Source organism: Geotrypetes seraphini, chromosome 12, assembly GCF_902459505.1.
Source record: "Geotrypetes seraphini chromosome 12, aGeoSer1.1, whole genome shotgun sequence".
NCBI classification, from domain to species: domain Eukaryota; kingdom Metazoa; phylum Chordata; class Amphibia; order Gymnophiona; family Dermophiidae; genus Geotrypetes; species Geotrypetes seraphini.
Genome location: NC_047095.1, coordinates 44,787,662 through 44,805,067, shown reverse-complemented (window position 1 = coordinate 44,805,067; position 17,406 = coordinate 44,787,662). Strand labels below are relative to the sequence as shown.

At 40.9% G+C, this 17,406-nt stretch overlaps 1 protein-coding gene across 12 annotated transcripts in view; it reads left to right on the top strand.

Annotated features, from left to right (window-relative positions):
* The window catches only part of LOC117346864 (interleukin-23 receptor-like), a 104,726-nt gene extending 87,876 nt beyond the window's left edge, over positions 1–16,850 (top strand). For 10 of the 12 annotated variants that reach the window (XM_033917042.1, XM_033917043.1, XM_033917040.1 and 7 more), the window contains 2 exons: positions 8,918–9,008; positions 15,636–16,850. In XM_033917042.1, coding sequence (XP_033772933.1) covers positions 8,918–9,008; positions 15,636–16,250 — 706 coding nt within the window. In that variant the 3' untranslated portion in view covers positions 16,251–16,850. Of the gene's footprint in view, positions 1–7,164; positions 7,359–8,917; positions 9,009–15,635 lie in introns of those variants that run through there. The other 2 variants (XR_004536669.1, XM_033917044.1) reach the window with 2 other exon arrangements.
* Positions 16,851–17,406: the final 556 nt, after the last annotated feature.

Below are 17,406 nucleotides of genomic sequence, written 5' to 3'. Positions count from 1 at the left end.
TAACTAGCTTGACTGCCTAAGTGTCCCTTGGTCCTATGTGGCTTATAATGAAAAAGTAAATGTGAAAAGATTTTTTTTCCTGGTTCTGCAATGTAGAGTGCAGGTCGTGTGACCCACCAATGTTGTAAGGGAAACTCCAGTCACAGTAACTAGATGATGTCTTTACAGTAGTGTCTCACAAACTATCCAGAACCAAGGTACAATAAACAGGGTACTATGGCTGGAGGGCATCAGGAAGTGGGCGGACGCCCACGCAATGATGTCACACGCATGTGTGACATCATCACACCAATGCTTGCGCATGCATGAAGGCCCTGCAGATAGGCCCTGAGCTGTCGGTGTGTGTGTGTGTGTGTGTGCTCATTATGAGAGTCGCGGGGAAGAGAAGAGGTGCCAGCTGACTATCTACAGGATGTGCCTTTCTCCATGAGAGACATATTCTGTAGGCAGTCAGCCAGTGCCAATGACTCGCGGCACACCTACAATCTCATCGTGACACACAGTTTGCGACTCACTGCTTTACAGTGATCCCCCCCCCCACTAGATGATGTCTGTACAGTGACCCCCCCTCCCCGGAGGTTGGAGGTCCCTGTGAGTGCTTGTTTATTCTTTGAAACTCTTAGCTTTTTCTTAAGGAACTGCTTGGTGTATGCTGATGTATTTATCTCAGAAATGAGATTAAGCATTAGCAATTGCTTTTGTTTTCTGTAGCATTGCCTTTAGTGTTGTAAATTGCTTACACCATACAGGTATGTAATTTGTTTGGATTCCCACAAACATTTTAATTTTTATTAGCATGTTATGTCACTTTGCACATTTTCTTAAGCCTGTATTTTTATGTGTATTTATTTATTTGGTTTTTCAACCAGTACAGATTATGATGTCTTTTGTGTTCATTTTTAGTATTATTTGATTTTCAATTATTGGACTTTATGATTTGGTCTTATTCATATATTTGGTTTTGCTTGTATTACAGTACATTTTAGCCCCTGATGCAGCCCTTGTCAGGCGAAACATGACCATGTTTGGCATTCCTTTTTAACTAATTTCTTTGTTAATAAGGTCTCCTGTTTTCTAACCATCATGTCTGTCCCTACATCTTCATTCCTTTTGGAACTTGCAGACTGCTTGGCAGTCTGTTTCTAGGACCTTATCCCCTGTCCTCTAAATTTAAAACAGCCTGGTCAGTGGTATCTACAATCCATCTTGCTTTGTTTTCTATGGACATAATAATGCGTGCTGAGTTGCCTCCTTGCATACCTCTTGAAATGTTTGTTGGCTCAAGATGCATCTTCCACTTGCTGATTGCGCCAGTTTTGCTCCCTTCTGACATCACATCCTGGGTGAGTCAGGGAGGCATGAACCAGAGATAAGAATCTGATTTACGCTTAGAGTTTTATACCCCTGGCAAGTTACCTCCAAATCCATTTCCTCCCCTTCTGGTAAAAATTGGCAGGGTAAACCTTCATCTGTTTAGAAACTGAAAGATGAAAGTCAACCTACAGTACTCTTGTAGAGCCACTAGAGGTCACTGGGAGATGCCAATAGAGCAGGAGGACCCAGGTGTCTTTACACCTCTTTCAGAGCAATTTTCAGTTTATATGCAAAACTCACTGGCCTGTGAGCTCATTTCAGAGGGAAATTTCACATGGAGTTTCCCTTTGAAAACATGTTGCCAGGCTGGAACAGTACGCATAGAATTTGAAGATGAAGATTCCCCAGCAGAAAGTACACAGCAATTTAAAAATACTTCACACACAAACTTTGCCAAGACGGTCCTGGCTAGGATTTACCCAGACATGTCCTCTTTTTACCCAATTTGTCCAGGTTTTGAAAAGCATTGAGCTCAGAGTCTGGAGGGCCTCTTTACATGCAAGGATATGACACGATGACATCACACACGTGCATGCGTGTGACAACATTGGCATCGCATCCATGCTTGCGCAGAGACCCTCCAGATGCGACCCTGAAGAGACGAGGTTTGTGTGGGGCCGGGGGTTGGGGGGGTGCAGAATGGGACAGGGATGGGGGGTAGAACAGGGCAGAGTGTTGTGTGGGGCAGGGCGGGGCCGGGTGTAGAATGGGGCAGGGCCACACATCCTCTTTTTTTTTTTTTTAAGAAAACAATCTGGTAACTCTAGTCCTGGTATGACCCTGGCCCCACCCTCCTACCTAACACTGCCCCTTTTCCTCACTGGGAGCAGTATATGTGCTGTAGATGGTTCACATACTTTCCCCACTCAATCAAGTAGGGAGGAGGGAATATTTGGAAGGCAGGTTACAGAAATTTGTTTGCCTGATGAGTTATCAGACGGGTTATTAAAAGTATTTTTAAGACTGTTTGTTGGGTCAGCGCCAAAGCTGCAAGGCTGTATGGTACAGCAAATCTATACACTCCACACCCCAAAAGGTAGTCCAAGCCAGTGTTTCTAAACTTCAGACAAATATTTACTCAACTTGGTGATGTGAAACATTAACAAGCCACTTCTTTCAGGAACTACAGTATTTACAATCACACAAAATGTTCACTAAAAGCTTCTGTCCAGAGCTGATACCAAAACAGTGTTTAGCAGAAGTTAGCTGACCTTCGGGTGTTATTAGACATTTGCTCTAGAAAGCTCATGCTGGGATCCAGTTCCAGAAAGTGTTGCTTTAAGGTAGATGGGTATGTTCTCTCAGGAAACTGAGCTCTTTGAACCTACAGGCACATAGTCTTGGTAGAGGCTCCCTTCCCTGAATTCTCTGCCCTAGATCTTTCTTCTAGATCAGTGGTCTCAAAATCGTGGCCTGAGGGCCATATGCTGCCTGTCAGGTACTATTCTGAGGCCCTCGGTATGTTTATCATAATCACAAAAGTAAAATAAAACAGTTTCTTGATCATATGTCTCTCTAGCAATAAATTACAATATTATTATTAAGACTTAGCCAACAGGAAAGATTTATAAACTATAAAGAGTTTTACCTCATGCAAAATTGTCATTTAAGACATTAGCTATTTTTTTTCTGAGGCCCTCCAACCTACAAATCCAAAATGTGGCCCTGCAGAGGGTTTGAGTTTGAGACCACTGTACTATATAAATGGATCTCTCACTGCTCCTTTTCTTAATTTCTCCTCTGAAAGTTGTGTGGAGGTCTGCTGATCCCTGCTACCAACTCTTCTGGGATTCAGCTTAGCAACTTCATGTATTCTACCACTGATTCTCCACTTCCTTTTCTCTCCTGTGCATTCATTGGCTGTGTTAGTCTCAAGCTCCCCTTTGCATTAGTTTCAAGCTCCCCTTTGCATTTAGTGGCGCAGTGGCCAATGGCGCAGAAAGTCAAAGGTATGGCCCCTCCCTCCAAATGGTGTGTCCTCTTACTGCCATTACTGGAAATTGTTAGAGCCTTTACTGTCAAAATATCTAACACTTCATTCTTCATGCCCATGAATAAGCCTTCTGAAAATCACCCCCTTATGATGTTGGTTATAGCATAAGAAAAAACATATTAAAGCAAACTGAAATACATCAAAGGTTCCAAAAAGTAAATCACAGAACATTTTCAGGAATTAACACTTGCTCTCCCAAGTTTATGTGGCTAATGTATATGTTTTTTTTCCTCCAAGAACTTGTCCCTACTACTGCTGCTACTACTACTATTTATCACTTATATAGCGCTGAAAGGTGTATGTAGTACTGCACATTTTGACATTCAATAGACAGTCCCTGCTCTGAAGAGCTTACAATCTAACTTGAACAGACAAACATGACATATAATGTTGGGGATGCAGAACCCAAGGTGAGAGGAGTTAGGAATTGAAATCAGTCTCAAAGAGGTGGACTTGAACACTGCTAGAGATGGAGCCCACCGTTGGGATTCAGGCAGTTTGTTCTAGGCATACGGCTCAGCAAGATAGAAGGGATGGAGTCTGGAGTTGGCAGAGGAGTCTTATTGACCACTTCCTTCAGCAACAGATTCCACAATTTGTGCTGTGTGATAAAATACTTTCTACAATTTTTTAGTCTAGTGTGCCAAATACAGGAGAAATCACCTTCTCACACCGGAGAAACAAAAGAGACAGCGAAAGCGACCTCAGGGTGCTAATGCGCTTTATTCATTCACACAGACTCGACACATACGTGTTTCAACCAAAATGGCCTGCATCAGGAGTCTATAGTTCAAAAACCAAAATATATAAACATACATATTTTTTATTTGTTTTCCCATTTTTAAAAATGTTTTTCAGGTAATATGATTTATATGTTGTGGTGATGATATATTTATCATCATCTGTATACATTTACGCATTGCACATTTTAACATATTTTTTATTTAATGTTTCATTTATTTATATGTATTTTATGCAATGTATATATGTATGTTTATATATTTTGGGTTTTGAACTACAAACTCCTGATTCAGGCCATTTTGTCAAGTCTCTGTGTGAATGAACAAAGCACATGAGCACTCTGAGGTCGCCTTCGCTGTCTCTTTTGTTTTTAGTCTAGTGGTCATTCATTTCAAGGAGTGTCCTCATTGGTTTTGGGGTGTTTTTTGATAGATTAAAAGACCATTTCACGTTACCCCTCTCCTCAAGTCACTTCATTGACTCCCTATCTATTTCCACATGCAGTTCAAACTCCTCTTATTGACTTACAAGTGCATTAACTCTGCAGATCCTCAGTATCTCTCCTTATACTCCTCCCTGGGAACTCCATTCATCCAGTAAGTCTCTTCTTGTCTTTTCCTCTACTGCCAACTCCAGACTCCATCCCTTTTATCTTGCCGTATGCTTGGAACAGACTGCCCAAGTCATTACATCAATCTCTGTCTCTGGCAGTGTTCAAAACTAGGCTAAAAGTTCACTTTATCAAGGCTGTTTTTAACCCTTTCAGGACCATAAGGATCGTAGGCCAATTTTTGTGGTTTTGACGACATTTTTATGGTAAAAAGGGCTTGCAGATGCCAAAAAATTGATTTTTTTTGTGAAATATCATTATTTTTTTTTTAAAAAAAATCACACTTCTGGCTTATGGACAGTGTGGCAAGTGAATCTTCTCGTCAATCTGGCAACGACGCTAATGAATGAATGTCGGAACCAGTTTGTTTACATAAAGGCAGTATCCTATGGAATCCGTACATATCAAATTTAGAACTGTAGACTATCCCAATCAAAATTTATAGGATTTTAAAGTTATGGGACAAATATGTCCCTTGGTCCTGAAAGGGTTAACTCCTAACTACTACTCACTTATAAAGTACTCATGTCTGTTTTATCATTCCCTCTGAGAAATTCCCTAACCCCTTGTCCTGTTTGTCTGTTTTAATTGGATTGTAAGCTCTATTGAGCAGCGATTGTCTCTAGCGCTGCGTGCGTCTTGCAGCGCTATAGGAATGATAAGTAGTAGTAGCAACTGTTCCACTCCACTCATGTTTATATAAATTTCTATCATAGCTCCTCTCGGTCATCTTTGCTCCAAGTGAACCCATCTAACCTTTCTTAAGGGAGGTATTCTCTCGGCTTTATCATTTTTGCCTCCTTTCTCTGGTTCTTTTTTGAGATGGGGTGACCAGAACTGCATTTAACACTCAAGGTGTGATTCACCATGGGCTTACCCAGAGGCATAACGATATTCTCAGTTTTGTTCATCATTCCTTTTCAAAATAATCCCTAACGTTCTATTTGCATTTTTGTTTGTTTTGTTTTTGCAGCTGTGGCACACAAATTTTCAATGAATTTTCCACAATGATACCAAGATCTTTTTCTTAGATGGTGACTTCCAATACAGAACCCAGCATTTTATACTTGCACTTTGATTATTATTGTCTATGTGCATCATTTTACTCTTGTCCACATTAAACTTCATCTGCCATTTAGAAACCCAATCTCCTAGTCTCACAAGATCCTACTGCAAATCCTCATCACAAGCAGCTGCTGTTGTAATGAATCTGAATAATTTTATGTCATTTGCAGATTTGATCACCTCATTGATCATTCTTATCTCCAGATCATATCATAGCTCTTTGGGTGCCAGTGATTGCTGAGCATGGCTTAGTAAAGGGGGGGGGGGGGCGGAGGGGTGGTCCACCCCAGGCACCTGTCCTCCTCCTTCCCCCGTACCTCTGTAAACATTCCTGACGCAAACAGCAACTCCCAACTTGCTGTCGTGCCAGCGTCAGCTCTTCCTCTGACATCACTTCCTGAACCTGCCCTAGGAAGTGATGTCAGAGGAAGAGCTGACGCTGGCACGACTGCAGGTTGGGTGTTGATGCTCATGCTAACAACATTACAGAGGTATGGGGGGAAGGAAAGCGGCATGCATGTGGCGGGAGGGGGTGGGGAAGGAGTGTGTGGAGGTAGGGCGAAGAAGAGGGCATGGGAGGGGCACCTGTCACCCTTGCTATGCCACTGGTGCTGAGCACCCCCGATATTCAGAAATCTCCTTCATTGTGTTTATGAAGGGTAATTTGTATTGAGTATAGCAACCCCCCTCCCCCCCCCCCATCATTTTGAAATTTGGCAGCTATGCTCATTTATGAATAAGTTAAAAAGCACAGGTACTGACTCTTGACATAGAGAATGACACGGGGACAAAATTTTCCCCGTCCCCGTAGGAACTCAATTTCCCCATCCCATCCCTGCAAGTTTTGTCACTGTTCCTGTCTCATTCTGGTGTGATAAAATACTTTCTACAATTTGTTTTTAGTCTAGTGTGCCAAACACAGGAGAAATCACCTTCTCACACCGGAGAAACAAGAGAGAGCAAAGGCGACCTTAGGGTGCTAATGTGCTTTATTCATTCACACAGAGACTCAACACATAATCAAACATTTTAGTATATGTCCAGGGCGCATTGTGAATGTTTGGGGCTAGACCTGTTGTAATAACAAATAAGTGCCAAAAAGCTTGTCAAACTGACCTGGATGGATGTAAGCATGACCCTCCACACAAGCCTCGAACACTTATGATTTTAAAGTGTTTGAGGCTTGTGCAGATGAGGACAAAGCTTGCAGGATTGGGGCAAGAACAGGAAAAGAACTCGACGGGATGGGACAGGAAAATGAGTTCCCTTGGGGACGGGGAAAAATTTGTCCTCATAAATTCTATACCTTGAGACACTGCTACTAACACATATCCATGTGGATAACTGACCATTTAATCTTACTCTGTTTCCTGTCTTTTAGCCAGTTTGCAATCAAGAAAATTGTGGCATTTTCTCCTGTCCTATGACTAATTTCCTAAAGAGTCTGTCATGAGGGATTTTGTCAAATGCCTTCTGAAAATCCAAATACACTGCTTTATGGAACAGCTGATTCAGGAACCGACAAGAGGCAAAGCAATTCTAGTTCTTAGTGGAGCACATGAATTGGTGCGGGAGGTAATGGTGCTGGGGCCGTTTGATAACAGTGACCATAACATGATCAAATTTGATATAATCCCTGGAATAAATTCACACAGGAAACCCAGTGTAAAAGCATTTAATTTTTAAAAAGGAGACTATAATAACATGAAGAGAATGGTAAAAAAGAAACGTAGAGGAGCAGCAGCAAAGGTCAAAAGTTTACATCAGACATGGATGTTATTCAAAAATAGCATCCTGGAAGCCCAGATTAGATATATTCCATGTATTAAAAAAGAAGGAAGGAAGCCCAAACGGCAACTGGCGTGGTTAATGAGTGAGGTGAAGAAAGCTATTATATCTCGCATATATTTTCAAACAGGATACAGGCTGTTCAAAAATATGTAAGGTAGACATCAATGTGCTGGAAATATCCAGCATGGCTATCCATTTTAGAAACTGAAACATTCATTGGGAGAAAACAAGGGTAATGGATCTCTGTATAGCAGCATTATTGGAAAACGGCAATCCAGATATCTATGCAGATCAGAGCAGTGGACTGTAAACCAAGAAATCCATGTTCAAATTCCACTTTAACTAGTTAATTGTGAGCTCTCCAGGAAGAGAAAAATATGCACTGTACCTGAAGGTACACCACTTCAATTACAGGTGTCTTATATATTTACGTACAATAGGGCTCAGAATTTTTTAAAAAAACCTAAAAGTTGAAGTAGGATTTGAGCCAGGGTCCTTTGGTTCACAATCTACTGCACTAACCACTAGGCTAGTTCTCAGACCCACTTCTTGCTCTGTTAAGAATGCCCATAATATTTGAAGCTGTCATGGAGCCAGGTATCCTCTTCTGGTTTCATTTTCAGGAGAGACTAGTGGGAGGGTTTCAGCAACCACTAGGGTTAATGGAGGTGTTGCATCTTATTCCCCTCCAGTGGACAGGCTACTCAGTTGGAGCACTTTTCTGTAAATTGTATGTTCCTGAAAGCAGATCTAAATAAGGACATCCTTCTTTTTAGACATGGGCATTTCTTCCCCTTTTTGTGATCGCTGTTGGACATCTAGATTTCAGGCCCTTCCTACTCCTGCCCAAAATATGCCCATAACACACCCCCTTGTTATTTGGATGTATTACAGTGATGGACATCTCTATTCTGCCTTTGCAGAATTGGAATTTGGATGTTCCAATCACATGAGCATCCATTTAGACCTTTTGAGATGTCCATATGCTTTGAAAATGAGGGCCTTAATGTATCAACCAATATCATCCAGATTCTTTCTTTCTGTTCCAAATTCCAATAATATCCGAGTTGAGCTCTATATTTATGGAGAAGATGCGGTATATAAGCTTAAGGTTTAGTTTAGTTCCCATATCCCTCATAGCCTCCCCTCCCCCTTATCTCAAAAGATAAATTTGAAATATTTTTTTTAACTTAAAATTCAGTTATATTTACCCAACATGATTGTTTGGTTGGCATTTGTGTTCTGAGAAAATGGTATGTGATCATTTAAACACCCAGTATAAAAGCAATCAAACACTTTCACTATGGTGTTTCCAGAAACTGCTGTCTTTTGTTTTCCTTTAGAATTAAAATAATACTTCTGTCATGGATGCCAACATGGTTTTTTGAAGATTTTCCCAATATGAAAAACAGCACTGCAATAACATCACTAAAGGTAATGTCGCTGCCAGAAGAAACAAGTCTAGAATTACATAGTGGCTTCAAAGAGTGTTTTATATAACTCCTTGACTTTGTATGTTTTACTTACAGTTAGCCCCATAAAACCGGGGAGGGGGGGGGGGCAGAGATTAATAGGCTATGGGGGAAGTGAGAATAGTTGAGGTATTTATGTGGGGCTGGCATAATGAATATATGCACCACACTCTTCCTCATCAGTAGTCTCTCATCTTCTCCCCATGCCACCCTAGTATTCTCTCCTTCCTTCCCCTCATCTAACATAGTAATATAACATAGTAGATGATGGTAGTTAAAAACCTGAATGGTCCATCCAGTCTTCCCAACCTGATTCAATTTAAATTAAAAAAAATATATATATAAAATGGAGCGTACAATAGCAACACAGAAAGGTTATTTTGGTAAATTTCAGAAGATCTGGGGACCATTAACAGATTTTTGTAATGACTGATAACATTTTCCCATAATAAGATATTTGTTAAGAGGGGATGTGGGTGGGTATTATTTTATTCATCTTATAATATGTATGAATTAATATTTTTGATGTATTAGGTTGGATTTTCTGAAATGGATAGGGAGGGATTGGGAGAGTTTTCTATGTTAATTATAATTGTTTTACATATTAGATGTATTACATAATATTCAAGATATTATAGAATATGAATATAAGAATGATATGTTGTACTTAAAGTGTTACATGTAGGAAAATCAAGTGTGTATTTATAAGATCATATTACTTTTTCTGGTACACTTGTTGTAATATGCAAAACTGAATAAAGAATAAAAAAAAAAAATCTTAGCTATTACTGGGCAAGAATCCAAAGCTCTACCCGGTACTGTGCTTGGGTTTCAACTGCCGAAATCTCCGTCAAAACTGTTCCTTATCAGCCGATGGTATCCTCATTTTTTCTGCATAACACTACATTCTAATTGGGCCACAAGAAGGGCATAGGAAGAGCCCCTTGAAGTAGGGAATGGTAGGATACAGTTCAAGATTAAAAAAACAGGACAGAAAAAACATACAGGCATTCTAAACAGTACACCTAACAAACACATATTCGCCTTATTGTCCAGCTCTATTCTATATTTCGCAATGTCCAACTTTATTCCTCGGAATGTAATTCACTGATTGTCCAGCCTTCTTTGATGTGAACCACCTAGAAATCATTTGGCTATGGCGGTATAGAAGAATAAAGTTATTATTATTATTATTCTTCAATAGGTCTAGCACTATTCTGATAAAGCACATACTGAACAATACACATAAATAAGTAAATTGGTACTTCAAAAGTCCATAAAAGAATCTAAATCAACTATAAGTCCATAGTTGCAAAGAAAACAAAACAAATTAAACTAAAAAGTCAAAGTCCAGTCTATTGAATTTCACTCCGCCATTGTAGGCGGAAGACCTCCGTGACAATAGCAAATCAGGCAATCAGTCCTTTTGTGGTGGCAAATGAATAAAAGTCTTGGTGTGTCACATAGATCCACGTCAGGCCTCAATACTCAGCTATGGACAGTTTTTCCAGAAACTAGGAACATGTTAAGTCTCTGTCTTTGTAGCTCAGTCTTTTCTGTGTGGGAGAACTCATCTCTCCTTTGGATAATCTGTAAATGGAAGCTCTTAACAAATATTTAAAAAATGATTCTACCAGAGTTCAAAAGTGCAAACAGCAAAATTAAGTTGTCATAGCCATCTGCAGTATATTGGAACATGTGTATCACATTGGTAAGGCAAATGTCCCAAAATGCAGCACCTAAATTTTTTTAATGTATATATACTTTTCCAATGGTAGGCAAACTCATCAGACATGCTATCACCAGCCATATGCAATTTGGGAAGGCTGTGTATATCACTAGTGGCATATATTTATCATCCGCGCTGTTTTTATTTGCATTAAAATTTTTATATTTCATATTACATTACATTAATGATTTCTATTCCGCCATTACCTTGCGGTTCAAGGCGGATTACATAAGAATTGTCATGATATTTAGAAGTACATAATTTTATAATTTAATTTAATTCTTGTCTAAAATACTATCATCTAGGTTAGTGTGAACAATTGAACTCATCTATGAGGCCAAAATCACTTAGCTTGACATCATATATTTTCTTCAAACCGCTTAGAACCTAACGGATGTAGCGGTATATAAGAAATAAATTACATTACATTACATCATATCCTTGGTTAATGCTCCAATACAAAACTCTTGAATACATTGGCAGTGATCACATTTGTATAGACCATAGTCTAGTCTAGTTAGTTATGGCATTTACATGGTCATATTGGCTTTGATAGTATCCCAATAAAGTTCACTGTTAATTTGTATACATAAATTCTCATTTCCTTACAAATCTTGCATTTGATAACATTCTCATCTCCTTCAGGCTGACTTGCAAGTTCTCTTCTATAAACACATCTAATATTGGACTAGTGTCTTTCTATCAATCACATCTTCCACCAGTGGCGTACCTAGCATATGTGACACCAGGGGCCCATCATTTTTTGACACCCCCCCATCTGTATGAAAAACATGATTCTTAGTAACAATCCACACATCACACATGAATACCTAGGAAAAGGCAGCATCTTACATACTGTAGTGAGCAGTACATCAATAAACCCATTGTAAAACTAAACAAACCAGACTAGTACAGATCAATCCTACACAGTCATTTCTAACAGAAAACCATATCTTTTTGAACACACAGAACACAGAAAACACCTTCGCCTAGTATGTAATCACAAGCTATCCCCTCCCCCTTTTACAAAACTGTAGTGTGGTTTTTAGCCACGGTGGTAACAGCTTAGATGCCAACGCTAAAAAACGCTCTACAGTTTTGTAAATGGGGAGATAGAATAAAAATACGTAGACAAAGGTTAAACTGAAGCACCAAGAAGCTGGACTCTGCATACAATGCAACATAGAAACAGCGATGCATCTCACCTAAATCAAAAAATAAATAAATAAATATAATTTTTTTCTACCTTGTCTTCTCTGGTTTCTACTTTCCTCATCTTTTTATCCACTGTCTACCATCTCTCTGCCCCTTCTATATGGCATCTTCTTTCTTTCTGTTCCCGTTCTAGAAACTTTATGCATCCCCCTTCCATTTCTCCCTTCACTCCCATTAGTCTGGCATCCATCTTCTTCCCTTCCCTCCTCCAATGGTCTGGCATCTCTCCTCTCCTCTTCTTCCCTTCCCTCTCGCACACCCACATGGTCTATAATTTCACTCTCTCCTCTCCCTTCCCCCCACTTCCATCAGCATCTGCCCCCTTTCTCTCCCTCCAACCCAATTCCATGCAGTATCCTTCCCCCTTATGTCTCTTTCCCCGCAATTCCATCAGCATCTGCCCCTTTCTCTCCCTCTACCATGCTTCCATACCACCCTGACCCCTTTTATCATCCTTCACCATGATTCCATACCACCCTGACCCCCTTTCTCACCCTTCACCATGATTCCATACCACCCTGACCCCCCTTCTCACCCTCCACACCCTTCCATAACACCCTGGCCCCCTTTTCTCACCCTTCACCATATTTCCATACCACCCTGACCACCTTTCTCACCCTTCACCATGTTTCCATACCACCGTGACCCCCCTTCACCCTCCACACCCTTCCATAACACCCTAACCCCCTTTCTCACCTTTCACCATGATTCCATAACACCCTGACCCCCATTTCTCACCCTCCACACCCTTCCATAACACCCTTACCCCCTTTCTCACCTTTCACCATGATTCCATGCCACCCTGACCCCCCTTTCTCACCCTCCACACCCTTACATACCACCCTGACCCCCTTTCTCACCCTTCACCATGTTTCCATACCACCCTGACCCCCTTTCTCACCCTTCACCATGATTCCATACCACGCTGACCCCCCTTTCTCACCCTCCACACCCTTCCATAACACCCTGACCTCCTTTCTCTCTGTTCACCAGCCTACTATGCTCCTTTCTTTCTCCATCCCAAATCAGCAAGGTCCTGCAATGACTGCTTCTGCTCCGAATGGAGGTAAGTGACGTCGGAGGGGGCTGGGCCGGCAGACGCAGGGAGTTGCGGCAAGATCCCGCGATGACTGCGGCTGCTGGTCCACCCTCCCCCTCCCGATGTCACTTACCTCTTCTGGAACAGAGGCGGTAGTGGCTTCCGATTCTGCTCTGTTATAAGTACGGCAGCCGCACTGAGGTGCTGTTTGGAGCAGCGCGGGAGGTTCCGGATCAGGCTGGCTGTGCACCCCCTTGGAGCGTGCACCCGGGGCGGACCACCCCCCCTGCCCTCCCCCTTGGTATGCCAAGGTCTCCCACTAATGCATTTCTCCTCTCTGTCCTTAGCCTCACTTGCTTTAGAAAACGCTCCTAGCATTTTATTCATTTAAAGATAATAGCACCTGAATAATTCTCTAAAACTATCTTTAAGAAAGGAAAAGTATACATGCAACAGAAAAAAACATTCACATGATCCAATTTATATGTCATTACTATAGAATAAGTCTCAAAAAGTAAAGAAAAGTCTGATAGACATCTTATGTCTCAAAGCTGCATACAAATAGATGGGGGGCAGTTGGGAAGAGAAAGAGAGGGAAGTTGGATCTGGGGTGGAAAGGAGGAAGGAAGATGTTGGACCTGGGCTTGGAAGGGAGAGAGGGATGCAGCATCTATTTTATTTTACTTCCATCTCATTGTTCAGCATCAAGGGGGGAGGGAAGAAGAACAACAGAAAAGAGTGGGAGCAATATGTTGGATCATGGGGAGAGAGGAAGAGAGATGGCAGGAGGGAAGAGAGCTGGAGGATGCTAGGAGATGAAGAGAGGGAAAGGGAGATATAGCCAGACCAATGGAGAGAGGGAGAGGGTTCTGAAAGTGGTGAGCCACGTGGATGAGGTCAAAAGGGAGATGACTAGCGAGAGAACAGTGAGTACAGTGGTAGAACTGTGGTAATGGGGAGTAGATAGAAGGAAATAGGAGGCTGGGAAAGGAGTGAGATGGGAAATGGGAGAGCTAAGGACTGAGAGAAGATGTAGAATTGAGAGGTAGCTAAAAATTTAAAAAGAAGAGGGGTGAGAGAGGGCAAGATTTAAGTGGACAGAGGCAAAAAAGTTAAGAAAGCTGAAAGGGAAAAATCAATACATTGGAGACAGGCATAAGGAAGGAATGAAACAGTAGAGAAGAGGGAAAAAAATGGACAGCAGACACTTGAAAGAGAATTGGTAGAAGATAGACAAAAGCAGAAAGAGAAACTCGGTCCAAGATGATGGAAAAACAAAATGACCAGACAACAAAAGGTAGAAAAAATAATTTTATTTTCAATTTTGCGATTACAATATGTCAGATTTGAAATGTGTATCCTGCCAGAGCTGGTGCTAAGACAGCAAGCATGAACTAGGACCTAAAAGAGAGAGGAAAAGCCTTTTTTATTTAATTGTTAATGTATATTGTGTATAAAACCACCCTACGAACCCGCCCCCAAATCCTCCCCAGCCTACTGGTCTTTGGAAAAATTTGCTTCTATAAAAGCGGTCCTTGGTGTCAGAAAGGTTGGGGACCACTGCTTTAAAGGATCGTTGTACACATAGGGCTCCTTTTATCAAGGTGCGCTAGCAGGGTTAGCGCGTCGGACATTTAATCACACGCTAACCCCCGTGGCAAGCCAGAAAACTAATGCCTCGTCAATGGAGGCGCTAGTGACTAGCGCGGCAGGCGGTTTAACGCATGGTATTCCGTGCGTTAAACCCCTCCCGCTCCTTGATAAAAGGACCCCATAATAGCAGTGTTCAATGACAGTTGAAACTACTGTTAGGGGGAGCTAGATTTGTAAACATAATCAATAATTTGTACAGCAGACTGGTAGAGATACAACTACCTTAAGTGGTCTTAGAAAAATACTTGTTTCAAAAGTCTAGGGGCTCCTAGTGCAGGCCGGCGACATAAACACTCCAACGCTCGTAGAATTTCTATGAGTGTCGGAGCAATTACCTTGCTGGCCTGCACTAAAAACCTCTAGCGTCATTTAGTGAAAACCCACCGTAAATTATCATTTCTTGGGTAACCATATTGGTAAGTGTAATATGTTGATATTGTGCAGGTACTTCTGTCTTAAGGAGTCAGTCCCAGATTTGTGTGCCAATAAAAATTAGAGTTGAGTGCAGTTTATAGAACAGTGTTTGGTGTCAGGATCTGCCCTCAATTTTGGGAACAAGAATTTACACCAACTAAAACATGGTGTAAATTCTCACGCCTAAATTAGGCACAGATCTCCCTTATTCAGTAAAAGTGCAAGCAAATTCCAGGAATACCCCTGATTATCTATGCCCCTTCCATGGCTGTGCTGTCTTTTTGGATCCATGCATAAAATTTGGGTGGATCCCAACTCCTAGAGATGTGCACATAAATTTAAATTAATGGCAATTAACGCCAGTAATTGACTATCGATGCCCAATTAGCAGTGTTAATTGGCTTATTTATCAAATGGTATGGGCAAATTAGGTGAGTGCCAAGTATAGAATTAGGGTGTAATTGTCCAATTAGATAAAAACAGTTTCATCATTTCAGATTAAGAAATCATTATTTTGCATTTTAAATATTTTTTTCTAGGCAAGGAATGAATGTATTCCTTTGCGTTTCATTCCACCAGTCTCATACGATGAAGATCCAGTAATTATGGAGGTCCAGGAAATTGTAGTGCAAGAAGAGCACAACTCCAGAGACACAGCCAAGGATCATCAAAGTTTGGACAACTCTGAGAATACTTTGTTTGTGGATACTCCAAGTGCTGATCTGCCTGCGCAAGCCAGTGGATACAAACCACAGATTTCTGCAATTAAAAATGTAGCTCCTTTTTCTGATAGAACACCCCATTCAATTTCTGACGCAGCAGAAATCATGCAGAGTTTAGAAAACCTATGGTTGAAAAGTGATACCAGCCCTCTTCCTTCGCTGTGGAGCTATGAATGTGGGAATAATTTGTGCAGTTTTAGCGAAAGAGAGCTGACAGATCCTCTCAGTTTAACAAGAGCTGAGAACTATGTACCTTTGGAGCACAAATGGGGAAAGCAGGTCTCTGGTGACACGGTTGAAGAGCAGACTTTGCTTCCGGATGAGATGGTTGTTTGCTTAACATCTGTGAATGAAGAATCTCTGGATACAAAATCTTATGTTACACAAGGCAATTGGAATTTATACCAGCAAGAAACAATTTCAGTTAAATAAAAGAAGCTATAAATGTCTGGATTTGCTGAGTACAACAGGGTCCATTTTGAATCACGGATGTAACTACCACAATGGGAGTTGGGAGACTACCAGTGGAATTATGGAAACAGTGGTTTTAATAAATAAACAAATACACATAGAAATACACCGTGAACAACAGCAGAGTGACAACCCAAACTCGGATGTTCAATTATTTCCGCCTAAGGGAATAATAGTACAAACCTGGAGAGTCTGTTGATTTTGTTAACCTTTAGTGGAGCCTCTGTGCTTAATCCCTAAAACCTGGAATTATAAAATCTCTGAGAAAGAAATAATTCATGAGAATTAAGCATAATACCAATGGGATGCTGGCAGGCTCCATTTTATGTCCTCCAGTGTTTCTTACATCAAGTAATAAGTCTTTGTAAGCAAAAAGAGGATGTGCTGGGATCATTTATTGTCTAGTGGGTCTACCTTTAAAATCATAGGCTTATTACTCTACTAATCAGTTCTATAGAATTACTAGACATAAGCTGCAGCATCCTGTTCTCTCTAAGTGCAAATGTCTCTCATACTTTAATATTTTATTTTTCTTAATTAAAGTACTTTCCAGTTCTCTTATTTATCGCACGGCTGTCATTCACTCACAGCTAACCAATGTAGAACCAAATTGCTTTGCTTCTTTCTACTTGCTCAAAGAAAATGAGGGAGTCTCTCACTGAAGTAGTAAGGTTATATAGCTTTTGTCAAACCTATTTTTCTTTTTTTTTTTTTGACAGGTGGCCCCACCTACTTTCAGTCCTGTCAGCCAGAGGGTCTGCCAAAGGCCTGCCCATTTTCCTTCTAAGCTTTGCTCACATTATGCCCCTTTCTACCCCCTTTGATAATATCATTGAATATGGTGATGCATTTGGGCTGCAAAAACCCGAGGGAATGGTACAGTTTAGAGGGTGAAGTGTGGGACTTGGGTGTGATTATATGTGATGATCTTGAGGTGGCCCAACAGGTTGAAAAGGTGATGGCAAAAGCTAGAAGGATGCTAGGTTGCATAGGGAGAGGTATGGCCAGTAGGAAAAGGGAGGTATTGATGTCTCTGTATAAGACTCTGGTGAGACCTCATTTAGAATATTGTGTACAATTCTGGAGGCCGCACCTTCAAAAAGATATAAAAGAGATG